The sequence below is a fragment of the Lepisma saccharinum genome, chromosome 1 (assembly GCF_977018435.1).
Source record: "Lepisma saccharinum chromosome 1, izLepSacc3.1, whole genome shotgun sequence".
NCBI classification, from domain to species: Eukaryota; Metazoa; Arthropoda; class Insecta; order Zygentoma; family Lepismatidae; genus Lepisma; species Lepisma saccharinum.
The window spans coordinates 20,224,544-20,242,947 of NC_139229.1; the positions used below are offsets into that span (position 1 = coordinate 20,224,544).

The 18,404-nt window shown below is 38.1% G+C and overlaps 2 protein-coding genes across 2 annotated transcripts in view; both read right to left on the minus strand.

Annotated features, from left to right (window-relative positions):
• Positions 1-7,493: 7,493 nt before the first annotated feature.
• LOC145997138 (uncharacterized) lies at positions 7,494-7,943 on the minus strand. Its single transcript, XM_083133821.1, has one exon. The coding sequence runs from the start codon at positions 7,941-7,943 to the stop codon at positions 7,494-7,496; it is 450 nt and encodes a 149-aa protein (XP_082989947.1).
• A 5,334-nt stretch (positions 7,944-13,277) lies between these two features.
• Positions 13,278-18,404, minus strand: part of RIOK1 (RIO kinase 1) — a 37,069-nt gene continuing 31,942 nt past the window's right edge. Inside the window, exons 8-10 of the mRNA XM_083120211.1 lie at positions 17,022-17,230; positions 15,898-16,158; positions 13,278-13,433 (exon numbers count right to left, since the gene is read on the minus strand). Coding sequence (XP_082976337.1) covers positions 13,329-13,433; positions 15,898-16,158; positions 17,022-17,230 — 575 coding nt within the window. The 3' untranslated portion in view covers positions 13,278-13,328. The remainder of the gene's footprint in view (positions 13,434-15,897; positions 16,159-17,021; positions 17,231-18,404) is intronic.

Here is an 18,404-nt window from a genome sequence, read left to right on the forward strand (position 1 = left end):
ACTAGTTCGGAAAATGTATTATAATTTTAACAGATAACGATATGAAGCAACATGCACAAGATAAGTATGCCTTGACCGTTCTTAGAATGTGATTAAAATGAGTAACAGTGGCCATAATAGAGCTTATTTTTGCCATAAGGACATTTCTTCCGCTGACGCCATGCGGAAACTTTCTCTAAACAAAACGCTGCGCCTGCGCTTTCGCCTAGCGTGTCCCATAAGTCTGTAAAATAACTGGTTGAATGCGTTCGTTTCGTTAAGACTTTCGGAACGCACCCACAGGCTACTGAAATCATCCCTAACCCAGGCACGTATCCAGGAATTCCTTTCGGGGAGGGCTGAACACCATTTTTTAAGGGGGTATAGATAGAACCTCACAATTGTTATGTTTAAGGCAGTGGTGGCAATTGGGTTCCAAAATGGGTGTGGGGGGTGTGCAAGAAGAGTTTACTTTCTCTTGGTAGACAAGGCTAGGCTTAACATTAAGAGGCCATGGTGTGGAAGCAAAAAATGGGGAGTAACTATCCCCTAAATCGTCGCCACTGTTTAAGGCTGTCATAGTCATTTTAATCAGAATGTGAAATCGGAACATTTGTCACCACTCGACTCATCTGTTCCAAATGCATTAACATTGTGTGCTGGAACCATCCCAGTATGTGTGTTTGTCCATTCCTTCTCATAAGGCATCAAAATATCTATGGTGTCTTTGGGTGTTTTTATGAAGCTGTTATACATGAACGGAATGGACAATCCACTCTAGAACGCTAGATTCAAACTGTGGGCTGCGAACTGGATGCAGACAGTTCTAGAATATTTCTCTCAGATTCGAGCCTGAACACCACTACTGTGGTACTCGCAAGTGTTCACAATTGTCTGTCACAGCTTCCACAGTCTTGTCATATATCGGCACGAAACAAAGGAAGTCTTCTTGAATACAGCTGAATCGCGAAACAATTAATGCACAGTGAAAACCCTTCCGTTCCCAACACATCTAATGTTTTGTCCCCCAATATGATCAAATGCTTACTCATTTATCTCCAGTGACGTGCCCAAGGGAGGGTTAGTGCGGTTATAACCCTATTTGACCCAGTATTCCTAAAAAAAACGTCAAAGACAGGAAAAGATGGCATAATGAGGACTCACCACCAAAAAAAAGTATGCGTAACCCACTTCCCTTCCGAAAATCCTGGGCACGCCACTCTTTATCTCGGACACATTTTTTTTTTAAAATCAACTCACCAGAAATTTTTATCATTTTGTATTGGAGACTGAAGTAAGATGCGTTCTTCCTGCAGATTTGGATATTGTCCTTTAGGGAGCTGTCTCCTGCCTTCGCACCTAACCTTAATAAAGCCCTACTTTCCCATCCTCGTTACTTGGATCTTCACGACTTAGGAAGATTTCAGACCGAAGGGACACGTGATACATGTCGTTTGGAATGAGCCAATCAACAGTAACTTTTCACACCGTAGCGACACAAAAGGCCGCACAAACCTACTCGTAAATTACTTTCGACTTGTTAAATCCTCAGGCGACACGGTGTGAAATCTCCCTGAGTAGGCCACTGTCGTCGTCGCCACAGAAGAAAAAATTCTCCTCAACCGGTGGAAATGCCCCTAAGTTTTCTTCTTTCTGCTTTATTTTCTGTGCTTGTTCGTTATACAGGCAACATCTTACTTGACGTACACAGGGCATGTACAATACTCATTTTAACGAAAAATCAGTTGAAGTCAAGGGCGGCTCGGTGGCTCCGTTGGTAGAGCCATATTATATGGTAGAGCCCTGATTCGGGTCCTGGTATAGACTGCAATTTCCGCTTAAATGGCTACATATGTAACAACTTCTTGCTTTCTCTTCTCGACATTCATAAACTTTTTGGTTGTCTATTTATGGTAATTAAGTGTTTGAGTGTGTGTCGAACCCAATAGGCTTAAACAAAAGTACTTTTTTATGACATGAAATTCTCGGACTGCATACACGAAACTTGGCCCTGGCACAACTAAATCATCACTCAAAATTTTGATTTTCAGTTGATCTGTGCAGCTTATTTCTTTTTTTAATAAACAGCTCCAATACTCGGTACTGCTGAAATATTCACTTTAGAGTTCGTTATACTATAGGGTGTTTAGTCCATTTCATTTTCGAATCACCAGATCTTATAAAATAACCAATGGACACTGATCACTAGAGACCGGATGTTAGGCAAAATGCCTATTCTTTCTTGTTAGAGATATGATGAAAACGAATGTTGCGAAGGCCAGGGGGGGGAGGGATTAGCTTCATTTAAAGGCATTTTAATTTTGCCTATTTCATACGATATTGCCTATATTATTTCATAAATGCCAGACATTGCCTATTTTAGGCATTTTCTTTAAAATTGAGAGAAAATTGCAGAGGAAATTCGTGTTTCATTTCCCGAAGTTGACTCTTTAATTTCCAGTGCTAAGAAAATATTCCTCAAAGCACCATCCCGGGTTCTTTTGTTTAAAGAAACAGTCCCTGAACTTGCTTTGCCTCCACAGCCAATACTAACTAGATGGGGTACTTGGATATCTGCTGCAGTATATTACGCGACCAACTATCAGAAGGTGGCTGAAATAATTAATTCCCTATCTGAAGATGATGCAACATCAATGCGTGTAACACAGCGTCTTTTGAACAATTCTGTTGTGCAAAACGACTTAATATTCATCACCACCCATTATTCAAATTTGCCAGACACAATAACATTACTGGAAGAGAGAAGTGAAATAGTTATAAATTCTATGGACCGTTTTCATTCTGCAGTTGACCAAATTTGTACTATACCAGGTGCTAAAGGTCAGGCTGTTCGTGAGAAATGTCAGCGAGTTATTGCAGCTAATAAAGACTTGCACAAATTAAGGGCAATTCAACAAGTTCTGAAAGGTGAAAATATACAAACTGAGTTAGATCCTCATGTTCTCGCGTGCTTTAAGTATGCTCCGGTAACATCTGTGGAGGTTGAAAGGTCTTTTTCAATTCTAAAAAATGTGTTGTCCGATCGCAGACATAACTTGTCGGTTGATCACCTGAAGAAATACCTTGTGATGTGCAACCGCAATTAGTGATTCTTATTCAGAGACTGCTAAACCGTACAGTACAAACTTGAAATGCATTTACGTGGTGTGTTAGGAAAGTAATGAGACTGATTTTCTGTAAACGATGAATTTTATTATTTTTACAAATCAAGGTTATCCTCTTCAAAATAGTTCCCTTGGGCAGCTGCACAGCGATGGAGGTGTTGTTTCCATTGTTCGTAACAGTGCTGGAAGGCTTCTGCTGGAATACCTTTTAGCTCGTCGGTTACGCTCTGCTGGATATTATCCAAAGTATCAGAATGGCATCCTTTCAAGTGGTTTTTGAGCAAGGGGAATAAAAAAAAAAGTCTCAGGGACTGAAATCCGGCGAATAAGGGGGCTGAGGAACCACAGGAATGCTTTTTTTGCCAAAAATTCATTGATGGAGACTGCCGTGTGACATGCTGCATTGTCATGGTGCAGCATCTAAGTGCGTGCAATGTCTGGTTGCACACGTGCAACCCTTTCCTGAGTCTTGCAAGGACTTCATTCGGTGCACACGTTCAAATTTAACTCACTACTGATCATTCTCACCGTCAATCAACGATCTGACCTCACCCTTTCCACATTGTCATCCGTTTTTGAGGTTGAAGGTCTTACCGCACGAGGTTCGTCTTCCACTTGTTCTCGGCCTTCTAAAAAGGACTTGTGCCATCTGAACACTTGTGCCCTAGATAGTGTATGTTCTCCATAAGCCCTTTGTAACTTTTCATAAGTCACAGTGGCGGATTCGCCAAGCTTAACACAAAATTTGATGGCACAACATTGTTCAAACTTTTGCCGGTCCATTTTCGTAACGCACCTCACAAACACAACTTCACGCCAGACGGTCTCAACAATTGTGTAGCAACTGTAGCAAGATGAAACTTGTACTGAGTCAACGGCAAGTGTTCACCTACCTGCTGTGTGAAGATGGGGGCAGCAGCGTTGCCGGTTCGTGCACAGTGTTGCCAGTCTCATTACTTTCCTAACAAAACACGTAAACAGTTTCTTTGTTCGAACTGCTGTGTGGAATATATAGTGTAAATTTTTAACTGAAATAACCCTTTTTTAATAGGGGGGGGGGACAATATTACTCTGCGATAAATGCCAAAGTCACTGCCAATTCAATGTAAAAGCTCATACCACAGACCTTATGACTACAAAAGACATAATTCTATCCCATACGATGAGAATTATTAAATATGATGGAAATGAAACTGAAATGCAAACACCTCAATTGCCACGTTTAAAGGTAAAAACCTTTATGGTCCGCCTCCAGTTGTTGTTTTGATAAAGAAAAGTAGATTTCATTGTTCAATATGTGCTTTTGATCTCTGATCTTAACAAGTGGAAATAGCAGACATTCGCAGTGGCGTGCCAGGATTTTTGAAGGGAAGGCGGGGGGTGTTACATGTACTTTTTAGTAGTCATTCCTCATTTTGCCATCTTTTCCTGCGTGTCATGGTCTTTTTAAGAATATTGAACCTAAGCAGGGATTATGAACCTCACCAACCCCTCCTTGAGCACGTCACTGGACACGGAATAATCTTGATGGCTCCAGAGAAACCCTGCCATGGCTGTAAACACTGGGATGGGGGTTAAAAAAAAAAAAGGGCCTGTTACAACCCAGGTCTGCCTGTTTGGAAGCATTCGGCTGTTCTCGGCACCGGCAGAGACCAGAGGGATTCGCACCATTTCTGCGATGAGCTTCTAACACCATTGCCTTCAATAGGAAACTTGGTGGAAGGGTTCGGTGCGAGGGGTAATACTGGGCCCTCATTCGATGCGCTAAGATTAGCAAATCTCTTGCATATTTCAAGCTGCTTCATGTCGTTGCGTTACTTTTTTCGCAGAAATATAAGAGTATTCTGACATATTTTTACTTCTTCTCTAAAATATTTTAAATGCAATATTTTTATTATCTTGCTTGGTCATCACCGCATCTCCTAATGACCGGACGCCTCGCCTCTGGAGCAAGCAATAATCATATGCAGTTAACAGCCAGTGATTTGTTGTAAATTATATGTTCACTACATCTACATGTGTTGTCTACACATAATCTATGCTTTTCATTTACTTATACAATGTAAACTACAATAATAATTAATATACAGTGTTTTGTAGGGAAAAGCACGAGTTGCAATAATGTCAGTTTGCATCCAGTTGAAAACAATTCTGTTTACAACAGAAAAGCTTTCACATTCTCATTCAAGTATTAACAATTGGGAAAATATAAAAGGTAAATCAAAAACATGATGATTTGTTTGGACTGAGAAAACACAGGGGTGGAAACCAGCCAAGTGGTCAAATTATCTATTTAACTGATCTACTCCCTCTGTCCCATAATTATTGTCCGGTACACCTTTGTTTGTTGTCTCATAATAATTGCCCTATATTCAAACTGTGACATTGGTGTATACAGAAGAACATGAAACAAGGGAATGAATCATACAACTTTACTACTCAAGGATCAGTACAAATTGCGCTTTCCATCTGCCTCTTCGTCTGTCATTTCTGTACTACCATTTTGGGATACCAGACTATAATTATGGGACAGAGGGAGTATTTATTTGCATATCAATAAAATGTCAGCCTAAAAGTAAAAGTGGGATTTAATTATTTTAAAAATTATTATCTGGACTCCAACATCCTCATAGCCAGGCACTGCACATTTTTGTTATATTTTTATTATTGTAAACACCATGTAACCTCGAAATTTTGTAAAATTTTCCATGCTATTAGGGCAATTCATGTATTTAAAGATGTGTGTAAGAAGGTCACTACATTTGAGGTAAACATCCAGGTTTTCAAGACCAGTAGACACCCTGGGTAATTCTGTCACCTTGTAATCAAGAGGTCCTAGGTTCGATACTTAGTTGAGACACACAGTTATTTTTGTAAAGCCCACTTTAACTGTCAGTCTAGTTGAGATTAGCCTACTTGTGAATAAAATCGACTAAAATGCAAATAAAAAAAAGGATGCTAAGTCGGTTCCTTCACACGCAAATGTGCAAGAAACAATTTGTCAGAGAAAATGATAAAACACAGGAAGTGTTGTGATACCTTTATCACTTAAATAGAGTTGGTTAGTTTATTAGCAAAAAGTTATTAGACTTTATTTCTTCCTCTGTATCTCAATTTTAAACAATACTATTACTACAAGTTGCTTTCAAGGTGGCTAGGCGATATTTTAGAAATCTAAATTTATAAAATCTCTGCTAAAGCATCTATCAAGCTAACCAAGGTTTCTGCCTTTCTACCTCGAATTTATATCCTCGAAACAAATACTCTGAGTAACAAATAGTATAACAATGCTACAGTCTAAAAAAAAGTTCTTATCCATCATGATTTGCATCAAAGAGCATATATTATATACACTTGGATAGGTGGAATTCCTTGTAGTTACCACCCTAGAACGCAAAAATCCAGAGTAGTTCTTAACTGTACAAGTATGAGGAAAGCCACTTGCTTGTCATAATAGAGACGACACATCACACACACGCACACACTGTATCAACAAGCTGGTATTGCACTATGAAAAGTATCTGAATGGGCATGTTGAATATGTGGAAAAGTAAAGTAAGGTATGTAGTTTCTGTACCATAAATTTTCTGTACATATCATTTGTCGTTTGTGTTTTACACCAAAAAGTTCCTTTTTCTTTCTGGATGACCCTCGTACATACTGTATACGTATATGCATACATACAGGGTGGGAAATAACCTTTTGCTAGGGGTCCACAGTAAAAAGTAACAACAATTAAGAAATTATGGTAATACCAAATGTTAACTACGACAATTGTGGTTACAAAAACAAAATTAAAAGTTAGTATGTCCGCCGTTTGCTTCTCTCACAGCACGAAGACGATCAGGGTAGGAGCTCAGAAGATTCGCAAACAAGTCCATATTCTATTCCATGTCACGGAGGACTTGTTCCAGATGTGCAAGGAGTGTTGGCCGGGAATAGCGGTCCGGTCCGCGTTCCACTATCATCAAGGACTCAACTGCATCCTTCAGAATAGCCCCAAAGTGCTCGGCTGTATTCAGGTCCGGTGATGCACCCGGCCATTCAGAACTGCTGAAGAAGTCAATGCCACTTCGCCGAAGAAGCAAGGTGGTTTGTCGTGAACTAACTTTTAATTTTGTTTTTGTAACCACACTTGTCGTAGTAAACATTTGGTATTACCATAATTTCTTAATTGTTGTTACTTTTTCCTGCAGACCCCTAGCAAAAGGTTATTTCCCACCCTATACATACACAAACACACACACTCTCTCTCTCTCTTTATGAGCTTCTTCTTTAGCAAATGGATGGAATACATATCTCCTAGTACCACATGGTAGGATGTCTGCATGATTTACTAACATGCAAACATTTGGCCACGTGGAAAGAAAATATTTCATTTGCGAATTTTCATTTACAGTCCGACCAAAATGACAAGAGTTGCAGTCTTCTCCGTACGGCGCTCTGGTCATCTTCCTCATTGCCGGACATACTGTCATGGCTATCGACTCCAACTTCTATAAGTATTCTCACGATTTCTTGTTCAACTAACCCATCCCTTTCCCAATACTCTGCCTCCAACTTTTTCACATGTCCACAGCACTTCATCCATTCATGTGGTGTAATAGAAGAGATTGCATCCGGTGTTAACTCTTCTATTTTAGCCGATGACTGATCTACATTTCGTTCAGAGACTCTTCTTTTCACTATACTCCAAATCAGTTCAATGGGTGATAAATCGCAATGATAGGGTGGGAGTCTAAGCACTGTATGACCATGTTCTCGCAAAAGATTGTCGACTCGGTACTCAGGATCAGGTTTGTGTTTGTTCACCAAACACAATAGTTTGCTTTTAGTCATTCCCTCTTCAAAATTAACATTATTGGAGCGTAGCCAGTCCTGTATGACAGACTTACTACAAGCTATTGTTGGTGGCTTATTTACACGCACACTGTGGTAAGGAGCACTGTCGAGACAAACGATGCAATTTTCCAGTAAACCCGGTATTAACTTCTCCCTCAGCCACTTAAGAAAATTTTGTGCGTTCACTTCATGATAATCTCCAGTTTTTGTTTTAGCTTTGAACAAAAGCAATGCTCCAGGAACGAAACCATCCTTTCCACCTGCATGAACTATTATCCACCTTTGACCTGCACTAGCACTGCAGTATACACTGTCGACCTAGTTTTCAGTTTGCCAACACTTTTTAACTGTGTAATTAGGATGTATAAAAGTTTCATCAAGAAAGACAACTGACTTATTTCTACCTTCATCATTTGCTCTAGTTCATTTCTTGCAACAGAAAGAATTTTCTTCAAAGTAGGCAACGTTTTCTGAAAGGTGTAAAACTCTAGTACTTTTCGACGCAAAACACACGGATCCATTTCGTCGAGGGAAAGCTTCCTGGGTCAACCCCTGATGGCTTTTCCCGGAGTGGACAAGCTGTTTTAACCTAAACCGACGGTCGGCATTTCTTTTCTAATCCTAGAAATGATTGACACTGATTTCCCCGTCGCCGCTGCTGCTCTTTTATTCGTGTCTTCAATTTGGTATTTCCAACGCTTCAAATTCTTTTCTTCATCGCAAAACCTGATAACATTACTTATAATGTTTCTACCTTCACTACGGACGACAGGTTTTTTCTCAGCCATATTCACAAAATCCAAACACCGAACTGTCGCTGCTTACGGAACAGTTGAAAAGCTAGCTTGGCAACAGCGCGTTCCCTCGAACCCTTGTGGTCTGGCTTGGGGGACCTGCTCTTATTGGTCAAAAAAGGGTGTGTGTGTTTTAGTTCACATATTTTCCGCTCGTCAAGTCATCTTGGTCGCACTGTAACTTTAACATGGACCTAATGACTGCTTTTCTGAAATACTTGTTTTAAGTCTCGTCATCTAGTTCTGCCAGACTTGAGAACTGACCAATTTTTGAATGCTTGTCCACACCACAATCCAAAGACAACCAAGCACATCAGGAGTACACCATTATGCTTGCAAGGTAAAGCACCAGAAAATATAAATTTGTGTCTGATATTTTGAAATTCCTTTGAAACAATGGCCATAATTATGACAAAATTACATTGTATATTTGCAGTAACAATATTAACAATATTGATGAAGGGACACTAACAGAGAACAATCATCGCCAGACAGGGATTCGAACAAAGGACCCCTGGCATCGTAGCATGCTGTGAAAACCACTATGTCAGGATGGTCCGCTACTAGGTCTACCTGAATTGAAATTGGTATATTTTTGGAATCACATACCAGTATGGTGTTGCAAGTACAGACTTTTACAAGAAAGTTCTGTTATCTTTGGTACAATGATACAGCATATTTTACAAACATACTCTCATCGCATGAATTCCAAAAAAAATACATAGTGGCGTGCCAAAAATGGGGACTGGAGGGGATCATAAACCCCCTTTGGTCCAGCAAAGAATGTCAAAGGCTGGGAAAGGTGGCGAAATGAAAGTTCTTGGTACCCCACTGTGTGTAGAGTATTGCCTTTAAACCCACTTTATGCACAAGACAGCTAAGCAGGACTGGGCATTTGCAGTTTAAAGTGAAATTCAAATCACTTGTACCTCCACCTTGCATCAAACCCTGGACCCTTCGATTACAAGGAGGTGACATTACCACTATGTTATCCATCAAAGAAATAAAAGCTACAACTATCCCACAACTTTTTCAAGAAGTGGACTGTTCCATTTGGAACAAAGAAAGAGGGGAGAAATGGCTGTTCCACTTTCTGATAGGGGAGGAAGTGTGTTAATTTACATTGACATTTCTTAACATTTTGATATTTTTTTTCCAGAAAATGGGACGAGGCCCCGAACATTTTTAATTTCCATGTGTTAGTACATATATTCAGCTACAAGATGGAATACTAAGTTTTTCTACCCTTCCGCTCTTTTGAGATAAGCCTAATTCTAAAGTTGCCGATTTCGCAATTTTTGTGTGTTTAAAGGGTTATATCTGCTAACAGCATCAATATCCAAGTAATGTGCTATGTCAGGTAGCTTTTCCTAATAGTGAGTTTCCATGCCCAGTAAACAAAATTTTGGGGTAGAGTTGCTAAACCAAGATATTAATGGCTGAAAACAGGCAAAAACTGCATTTTGGACCCTCTTTGTAGCCGCAACAATGGAAAGAAACAATGCCCATCAAAACAATTGAATGTATATAAGCAAAGTTTTATACTAACCCTACATCAAAACAAAAGTTTGGGGTGTTGTTCCTTTCCAAAGATACAGCACTCCGAAGTTACTCATGTTTCACTTTTCATGGAATATGGACGGTATGACCTTGAACTTTGACATTTTCTACAGGGCAGGAAAAAATTTTTCAGGCTCTCAAAATTGAAGAATATTAATTTGAAGTACAACATATAAAAAAATAATCACAGAGATCAAAAAATACAACTATCCAAATGTCACTTTTTTGTTTGAATTTCAAAATAATGGCTCTTAAAAAGTAATCATTATTACAGGGTGGCTAGTCACCGGAAATTCCTTGAATTCTGCTTGAATTTTTCTCTGGAGACATGAAAAATTGCAGCTTTTGTCAATCCAAATCCATTGAATTTATACATATCGTATCATTCTATAGAATGATGGGATCAGAACCAGTCACTTCGCAATTAATTGCTGGGTGATGTAAGCTATTCATCATTCATCCTCTGATGAGAGCACACGTAATTGGCATGACGAGTTAACGCTTGGCAATACGAAAGGTACAAATAAGATTCAGGAATTAATCAACTAGAAAAGACAATGGTCACTCGTTGGGTTTTCTGAACCTTTGAACCTGAATCATGGCTGGGTCATAGGATAGTTACCTGTCTATCTGATGAATGAAGATAATTATGATGAATAAAATATACGAAGTCCTCTGTTGACCAGAGCGTCGTCTCACTTCTGCCCCACTGCTCTCCTAACCTCTTCCTCCTTCTCAATCCCAATCCAAAGTCCGTCCTCTCTCAGCTTGTCTCACCTCTATATCCCTAGGCCATGGAGCTTTTCCTCCATGCCGAATCGTGTTTTTAATTGCCACTATGCAAACTGCTGACTCCATAGGTAGAAGAAACTACCTGTTTCCTGAATAGCTCAGGAGGTTTGCATAGCACAACACTGTGCATTGTTTACATGCCTCAGAGGCTGAGACCACTGAGAAAAACAAGTGAATGCCCTGGTCAACATGAAGCATTCAGAGAGGCTTTTATAAAATAAACATATAATCTTAGGGATTGATACGATATTTATAAATGCATTGAGGCAAGATTTTCAGTTTAGTTTTTATTCTTATCTAGGAAGGAAAAGAAAGCAGGTTGGAAAATTAACAGAATTCTCTCAACCTGTTTACTTTGTTACTGTCCTTTGCAGAACAATATATGGTAGATGATTAGGTAAATTATAGTCTGAAATTCTTATACAATTCACAATTTTTTGTAAATTAGAATGTAAACTGTAACATTTGTGACTTATGTTTGTAGATATATTTCGAGTATGTGAGGTGGGAAATGTAAACAACATACCACATATTAACCTTTTGAGTCCCAAGGCCATTTTCACATGTAAGCCTCTCTGTCCCGAGCCGATTTTGAGCAAAATGCAGAGTTTCAATTAAATGAATGTAGATCGGAGACTAATTGCCCTAGAGAGATGAGTGATATACCGTTGTACGTGGAATGAACCAGAGATTCAGACTATATGAAATTTATGCAAATTTGGCATATATGTGGTGGGGGAGGGGGCTAACTCTCAAAATTGCAAAATTTCGGGAAAAAAAATTTGGTTCCCCCACCCTCCCCTCAAGAAAAAAGTACATGACAGTGTCGACATGCACATGGAAATGATTGCTGACATGTAAGGAACACAAAAATATTTGCATTATTATCATATGACCAATGTAACTTGAGTTGTACCCCCAAAAGGAATGGTCGGCACTCCACTGATTCAAGCTTTAAAATGCAACGGTACCTTGAAATGACTTTAGCTCAGAGACTATTTGCCCTGGAGATATGAACGATATACCGTTGTACGCAGAATGAATCACAGATTCAGACGATATATAATTTATGCACATTCGACGTACATATGGAGGGGGAAAGGGGGGAAATCCCCTCAAAAATACTTTTCTTAAAAAAAAAATGGTGTTTCCCCCTGCCCCCCCAAAAAATGTCAAAATTCAAAATTTATGCAAATTTGGCGTATATATGGATGGGGAAGGGAGAAAACCCCCAAAAATGATTTAAAAAAATTGTCACCACCCAAAAAATGTCCTCGCACTTGGGCACAAAATGACACCTACGTACAACATTCACGGACGAAAAGCTAGAACGCAGTGAAAAATGAGCGCCAATTCTTGCAGCTGCTTGAAATTCTATTTTTAGACAATGCAGGGTAACCCCTGTTGCAACTTGTGGACACTTGTGCTAAAAAAACAAAGGTTTCCTTCAGCGCACTTCGAAATTCCATTCTCACAACGCAGATTCAAGAACCAGTCTTCCCCCACCCCCACCCCCTGCTTGCGCCCTCACGGAAAACTTTCATTTTGACATCAGATACTGATAAACAAGTTTCCTTCCAATGCAGTTAACAGGCGGGAGTGAAAAGCATTGCTTTAAAACAACAATGCCCATCTTCCTTTGTCGGCAAAAATTTGACCTTGAAAAGAGATGCAAAAGAGAAGTCCCTTTTCCCCTCCATTTTCATGAAGACAAAAAAAATGCAAAGAAACATTTCTGTTAAATACATGTGTTAGGAACAATATAAAAAAAAATCGAAATTCTAGCCAAAAATAGAAACGTAAAAACTACGACCTTGACACAGCATCTCGACGAGATGCTTGGGACACAAAAGGTTAAATTAATTTAATTGAATTAGAATATTTTGTTTCATTGGAATCACACACAGCCTTCATATTGATATTTTTGGGGGTGTGGGTGGTGACTGAGAGGCGGTTATACATAAGTTGAAATAGAGAAAACACGTCCTTGTAGCCTTGATTTTTTTTAAAATTTGCCTTGTAAACCGGGAATTATACTTGAATTTTATTGTGGTCCTACAGTAGTTACCCTGTATTACCAAGTCCATAAGTGATGAAAAAAATAATTGACACATCTACAAATTAATTATGCAATTATAATAATTTATAAATTGATAAAATGATTTAAATAACAAATATTGGACTCTATTAAGAACAGCATTTTATTTACAATTGATGACTTTGTGAGTTGTATACATTATTTCTTTTTCCTACCACCTTTGTCACGTCTCTTCTTCACATGTTTCTTCACTTTTATTTTTCTCTTTTCTGCATGTTCTTCTTTAACTGCTTTCTTTCGTTTCTGAAAAGAAATATATGTGTAGCTTATCAATGTAATTATGTACATTAATCGTAATGAAGTTACTAATATAATGCAAGGAGCCAGTGGCGGTGATTGGGTTCCGAAACCAGGGGGTCAAGGTGCCAAAACTGGGGTAAAAACAGTATATTTCACTTTATAGATGAGGTTTAGCATAATGCGGGGGCAAAAGTAGGAGGGCAACTGCCCCCTAATTGCCGCCACTGCAAGGAGCTGTGGAGGTCTAGTCAATAGGGTGTCTGTCTGTCATGTGAGACATCTGGGTTTGGTGATTTAAAGCCAGAATTTTTCTGGCCTTGTCCCTGCATAAAGCACCTCTCGAGCTCACGCAGCCTCAAATTAATGGGTACATGGGGAGTAAAGGTGTCCAGAGTATGGTGCTGATTACATCACCTCCACAAAATTGCAGAGGTCGAGAATGTGTGAGGCAATGTGCACGGGGAACTTTACCTGCCTACCTCAAATGTAATGTTTTTCCCCCCATATTTTCTCATTATTTTTAACCCATTTAACCATCTTCCATGACTTTTTTCCACCAGTTATAAACACTGAAAATAATGCTAGTAGCTACTGACATTTAAGTGAACTTCAATTTCTTCAGTAACTAAGAAATTCAACAACAAATAATAATTAGTATCTTAAATATAATATCCCTGTGTGGCTGAAGGATTTCCCTGAACACTCTCTTTCTCAAGGCTCAACCATTTATCTTCCTTTCAGCTCTCTCTAGTAAATTATTCAATGATCTTCAATTCTTCATAATTAACTCTTATGCGCATAACAGTAATCTTTCCATACAAGCATAAAAACAGATTTCAATTTGGGCCTTATCTTCTCTGACACCACTTAAATATTTCTTAACTCTTTCCTTATTGTAATTTTACTTCTATATTGAAGTGTGACTTGGTCGTTGGTCAGAAGTGGAAAGGTGGAAAAGTAAAGCTTTTACAGATTCTGCTTGCATCACTCTTCAATATATTGTAGCATTCTCCGCATCAGAAAATAAATAAAAACTCCTGGTGAATGTGGAGGATTCCAATTTATTGTGATCCAGGGCTAATATGCAACTTAATGTTGAATGAGATTGACATACTGGTTGCCCACCAAATAAACGGCAAACATTTTTCTAAATTCCAGCAAGATCTTTGCCAACCTCTCCAAACAGCTCTGTGCGTAAAGAATTTCAAAGTTTCAGAAAATCTGTATTCAAACCTATTACTTTGTATACATAAATTTACTACAAATCTTTTGTAACTCGTTAAATTTATTTGCAGGCTATTGTGCAAAAGAATGTAAAATATGATATAATTATATCTAGGGCTCGGAAGTTGATGCCATAAAAAATGTCCAAAAACGACCTAAAAAATTTTCACTCTTAAAATCAAAGGTTGATTTTTTCATAAATTACAAAAGTAGTTGATAATTTGACAAAACCCATTGTTTGGTATTTCCAACTCCTGAAGTAACAGGGGGGAGAAGTAATTACGTGCTAATAATGTTTTCTGTTTTTACTTCAAAGTACACACCAAGGTTCATCTCTTTTCAGAGTGGGCCTTGCTCCATACAGTAGTCGGTCAGGATCTGAAAATACTGTTGTTTTTCTCGTACATCGGATTATCATTTTTTTTAATATTGTGACTAGTTTCACTTTAAAACCACAGGTGAAAGCAATAATAGTAGCCAGCAAGGAAACCTCAAAGGCAGTTTCACCCACAGTATTTTAAGTTTGGTGGAAGAAATTTACAATTAATTATTTACTCCATTGCCAAACAGTTAAAAATAACATTGTGCTTTTGCATTAACCATATTTTCGATTAATGGCGAACTTGCTAAAAAGACTATGTCAGGAAATTTAAATATGTGAGCTGTGTCAGCAAATGCATTTAAAAGATGGAAGAGGAAAATAAACTTCAAAAATGAATGTGATCAGCACCATGCCCCTGGCTGCCTTTACAAATCCTGGTTCTCCCTGCCAGGGATCGAACCCAGGTCTCTCGCATGGTAATCAGATGCCGTAACGACTGAGCTACTGTGGCTAATCCCTAATTATATCCATCCATATTTACCCAACTTGCAATACTCACGTTTTCCTTTAGAAGATTTAAAACAATAACACATAATTTATTCACTTCTAATGTATGATCGATTTATTGCAGCCACATAAAAGCAACACTACAAATGAAGAATGTATGTGAGTGTGTTAAAGACAAGTAATTTGCTAGGAAACATAGTGGGATATCCCACTTCCATTGGTTTGAAAATGCTTAATTTTTTAAAGAGTATAATATTGTTTAATAATGGTGAAAAGATCCCTCTACACTAAACTTCTAAGGGAGCAATTGCCCCCTGCCCACCCAGGCGCATGACTACAATATTAAATTAAATTAAATTAATTAAATTAAATTCTGAAATTAAAAGTAAAATTGAAAAGAAAAAAACTACTTACCCTTTTGGTCTCTGGAGATTCATCTCTAGGTCTTGCAGAATTCACAAACTTGCTCTCGGCCTCTTCATCACTTTCATTGCTGCTGCCAGATGAATCACTCCCACTTGCAGAAGAGTCTCCAAATTTCTCCAGCCGTTGGAGAATCTCTGGGGCATCCTGAGGACTTGACAAATCATTTTTCAAACTTGTAATGGTCTTGTAAACAAGATCTTTCTTCTCTCCTGATTTCACTTCACATATATCCCTTTCGTATTCCACCACCTGTAACAAATAAGATCTCTATGTTATTTCTCATTCACATGAAAATACAAATTGCTGATATTATTACAAACCTTACATTTCTATTAATAGTCCAAAATTGAGTCCAAATATTCTTACATATATAATTTAGTGATGTGATTTAGTAAGTTTACTGATTCTAATGTAACCACTAATCATTTTTCTGAACTGATTCTAACAGTCTCTCTCTCTCTCGAAAAGTGTTGTGTAAAACTTCTGTTTGTGGAACGCAAACATTCTTAAACATTTTGCACTGACACAGAAACAATTTTTACGTACTTATCAGAAGGAATAAAGTTACAAGATTGGAAATCACAATCATAGATGGTGTTTTTCAGCAAATAAATCAGCATTGACCATAGTTCATTGTTATTAAATTTCTGGAAAATGATTTTAGAAAGTGTCCTGATTGTGTAAACAATGACTGGAGAGTAACAGGAACACTCATAAGAATGACAGTTAATATGTAATCTCTTGTTTATTCACAAATAGTAAAATATTAAAGTACATTGAATTGTTCTTTTAAGTCCACTTTATGCACAGAAAGGTTAACTGGGACTGGACTTACAGTTTAAAGTGGGATCCGAACCACTGTGTGCCTCCACTGGGTATCGAACCCGTGACCCCTTGATTACAAGGCGATGACGCTACCACTGTGCCATCGGGGAGGCACTAATATTACAAACACCCACTGTATCACTGCAAACATTTCATGTAACTACATATAGATGAAATGTTTGCAAACAATAAATATTAACTCTTGTACAGATTTTTTTATTTTAATTTTTTTTTAAATAGAATCATTACGTAACAAAAATACAATGCCTGCTATGGTGAGTTCTTACCTCATTCAGTCTTCTCGGGATAAACACATTTTTGAAAACCTCTTCTGCAACTTCATCCTCTGAATTCACATCATTGATCCTGGATGCTATTCTCTCAGACATTTTATCAAGATATTTTTCCATGTTTTTCTCAGTTATGTTTGGATCAATTATAAATTCAAACAATTCCTTTACTGTCATTGTACCGACGCCTTGCTTCCGGAAGAATTCTGCAGAAAAAGAATATGCTTGTTTCTTCAAATAAAGATTTGACAACACATTGGCTATCAATAAATCAAATCTAATATACAAAGCATTTGAAAAGTCTCTGCACTCATACTTTCTAAGAAAGCTACTCATCTGGATGATTTAGCAAGCCTGTCAGTAGGGATTGGTATGACCATGAAGATAGAGCAGTGCCGCTGCTATAGTCTTGCTGTGAGACATACAATCACAGTTTGTGAACAATGTATTTTATGCACGCACAGCGAATCGATATGTTGGAAGCATATTTTGAGTATAAGTCATATGAAAGATGTGCATAGAAATGGAGAAATCTATTTTCCGATGATCCAGCACTAGGTAAAAGTGCAGTGTCTTGTACACCGATTTCATGATACGTGCTCAGTGCATGATAGACAACGAAGTGAAGACCCAAGATAATCACACAGGACTTTCTTCATGACTTTCAGCAGTGAATGGGTAGATCTCCACGAAAATATTGAGAAAAGCATGTGGACTTGTGCTTACAAGAAAATGGCAACCATTTTCAGCACCTACTGTGAGTTGGAACTCCACGAAAACAAGGCATGGAAAGTGGTTTGCCATCTTGTCACTGTGTTATTAACCTCAGAGATTGCGGTATTACTCACACATTTTTTTTTTTTTTATTTTTTTTTGTAGTATTTCAAGATACAGTTAACAAATGCATGCATTCATTACATTGACAGCTTTGATAAATTATAAGCATAAAATTTTCAAACTTTGAGTGAGGGGACTTTTCGAACGCGTTGTACAATCAATACATGATCGTAAAAACAGTGCTCAGTTGAAGTGAGGCACAAGAAAATTTACAAGAAAAAACAGTTTCATACAGATAAATGAATCAGATAGGTCTCGATTAAAAATGGATATAGTAAAGATGTAACAATTGTTTCAGTGTGGATATTGCCTAATATCTACACTATCAAAATACAAATACGCTTGTGGAGAAAATATATTCTGCAAATTATACAATGTGAAGCTTTCACCAATTGTACACCAATATTGTGCATCCTCTTGGATCAATTGGGTTCGCAACATAGCTTTATTAGCGTTGCAGTTTCTTTGTCCTTTATCAATTTCACCTAATCATTATTCATCATAGCAATTAGCCAAGGGTGGTAGAAAAGTGATGCAAAATAA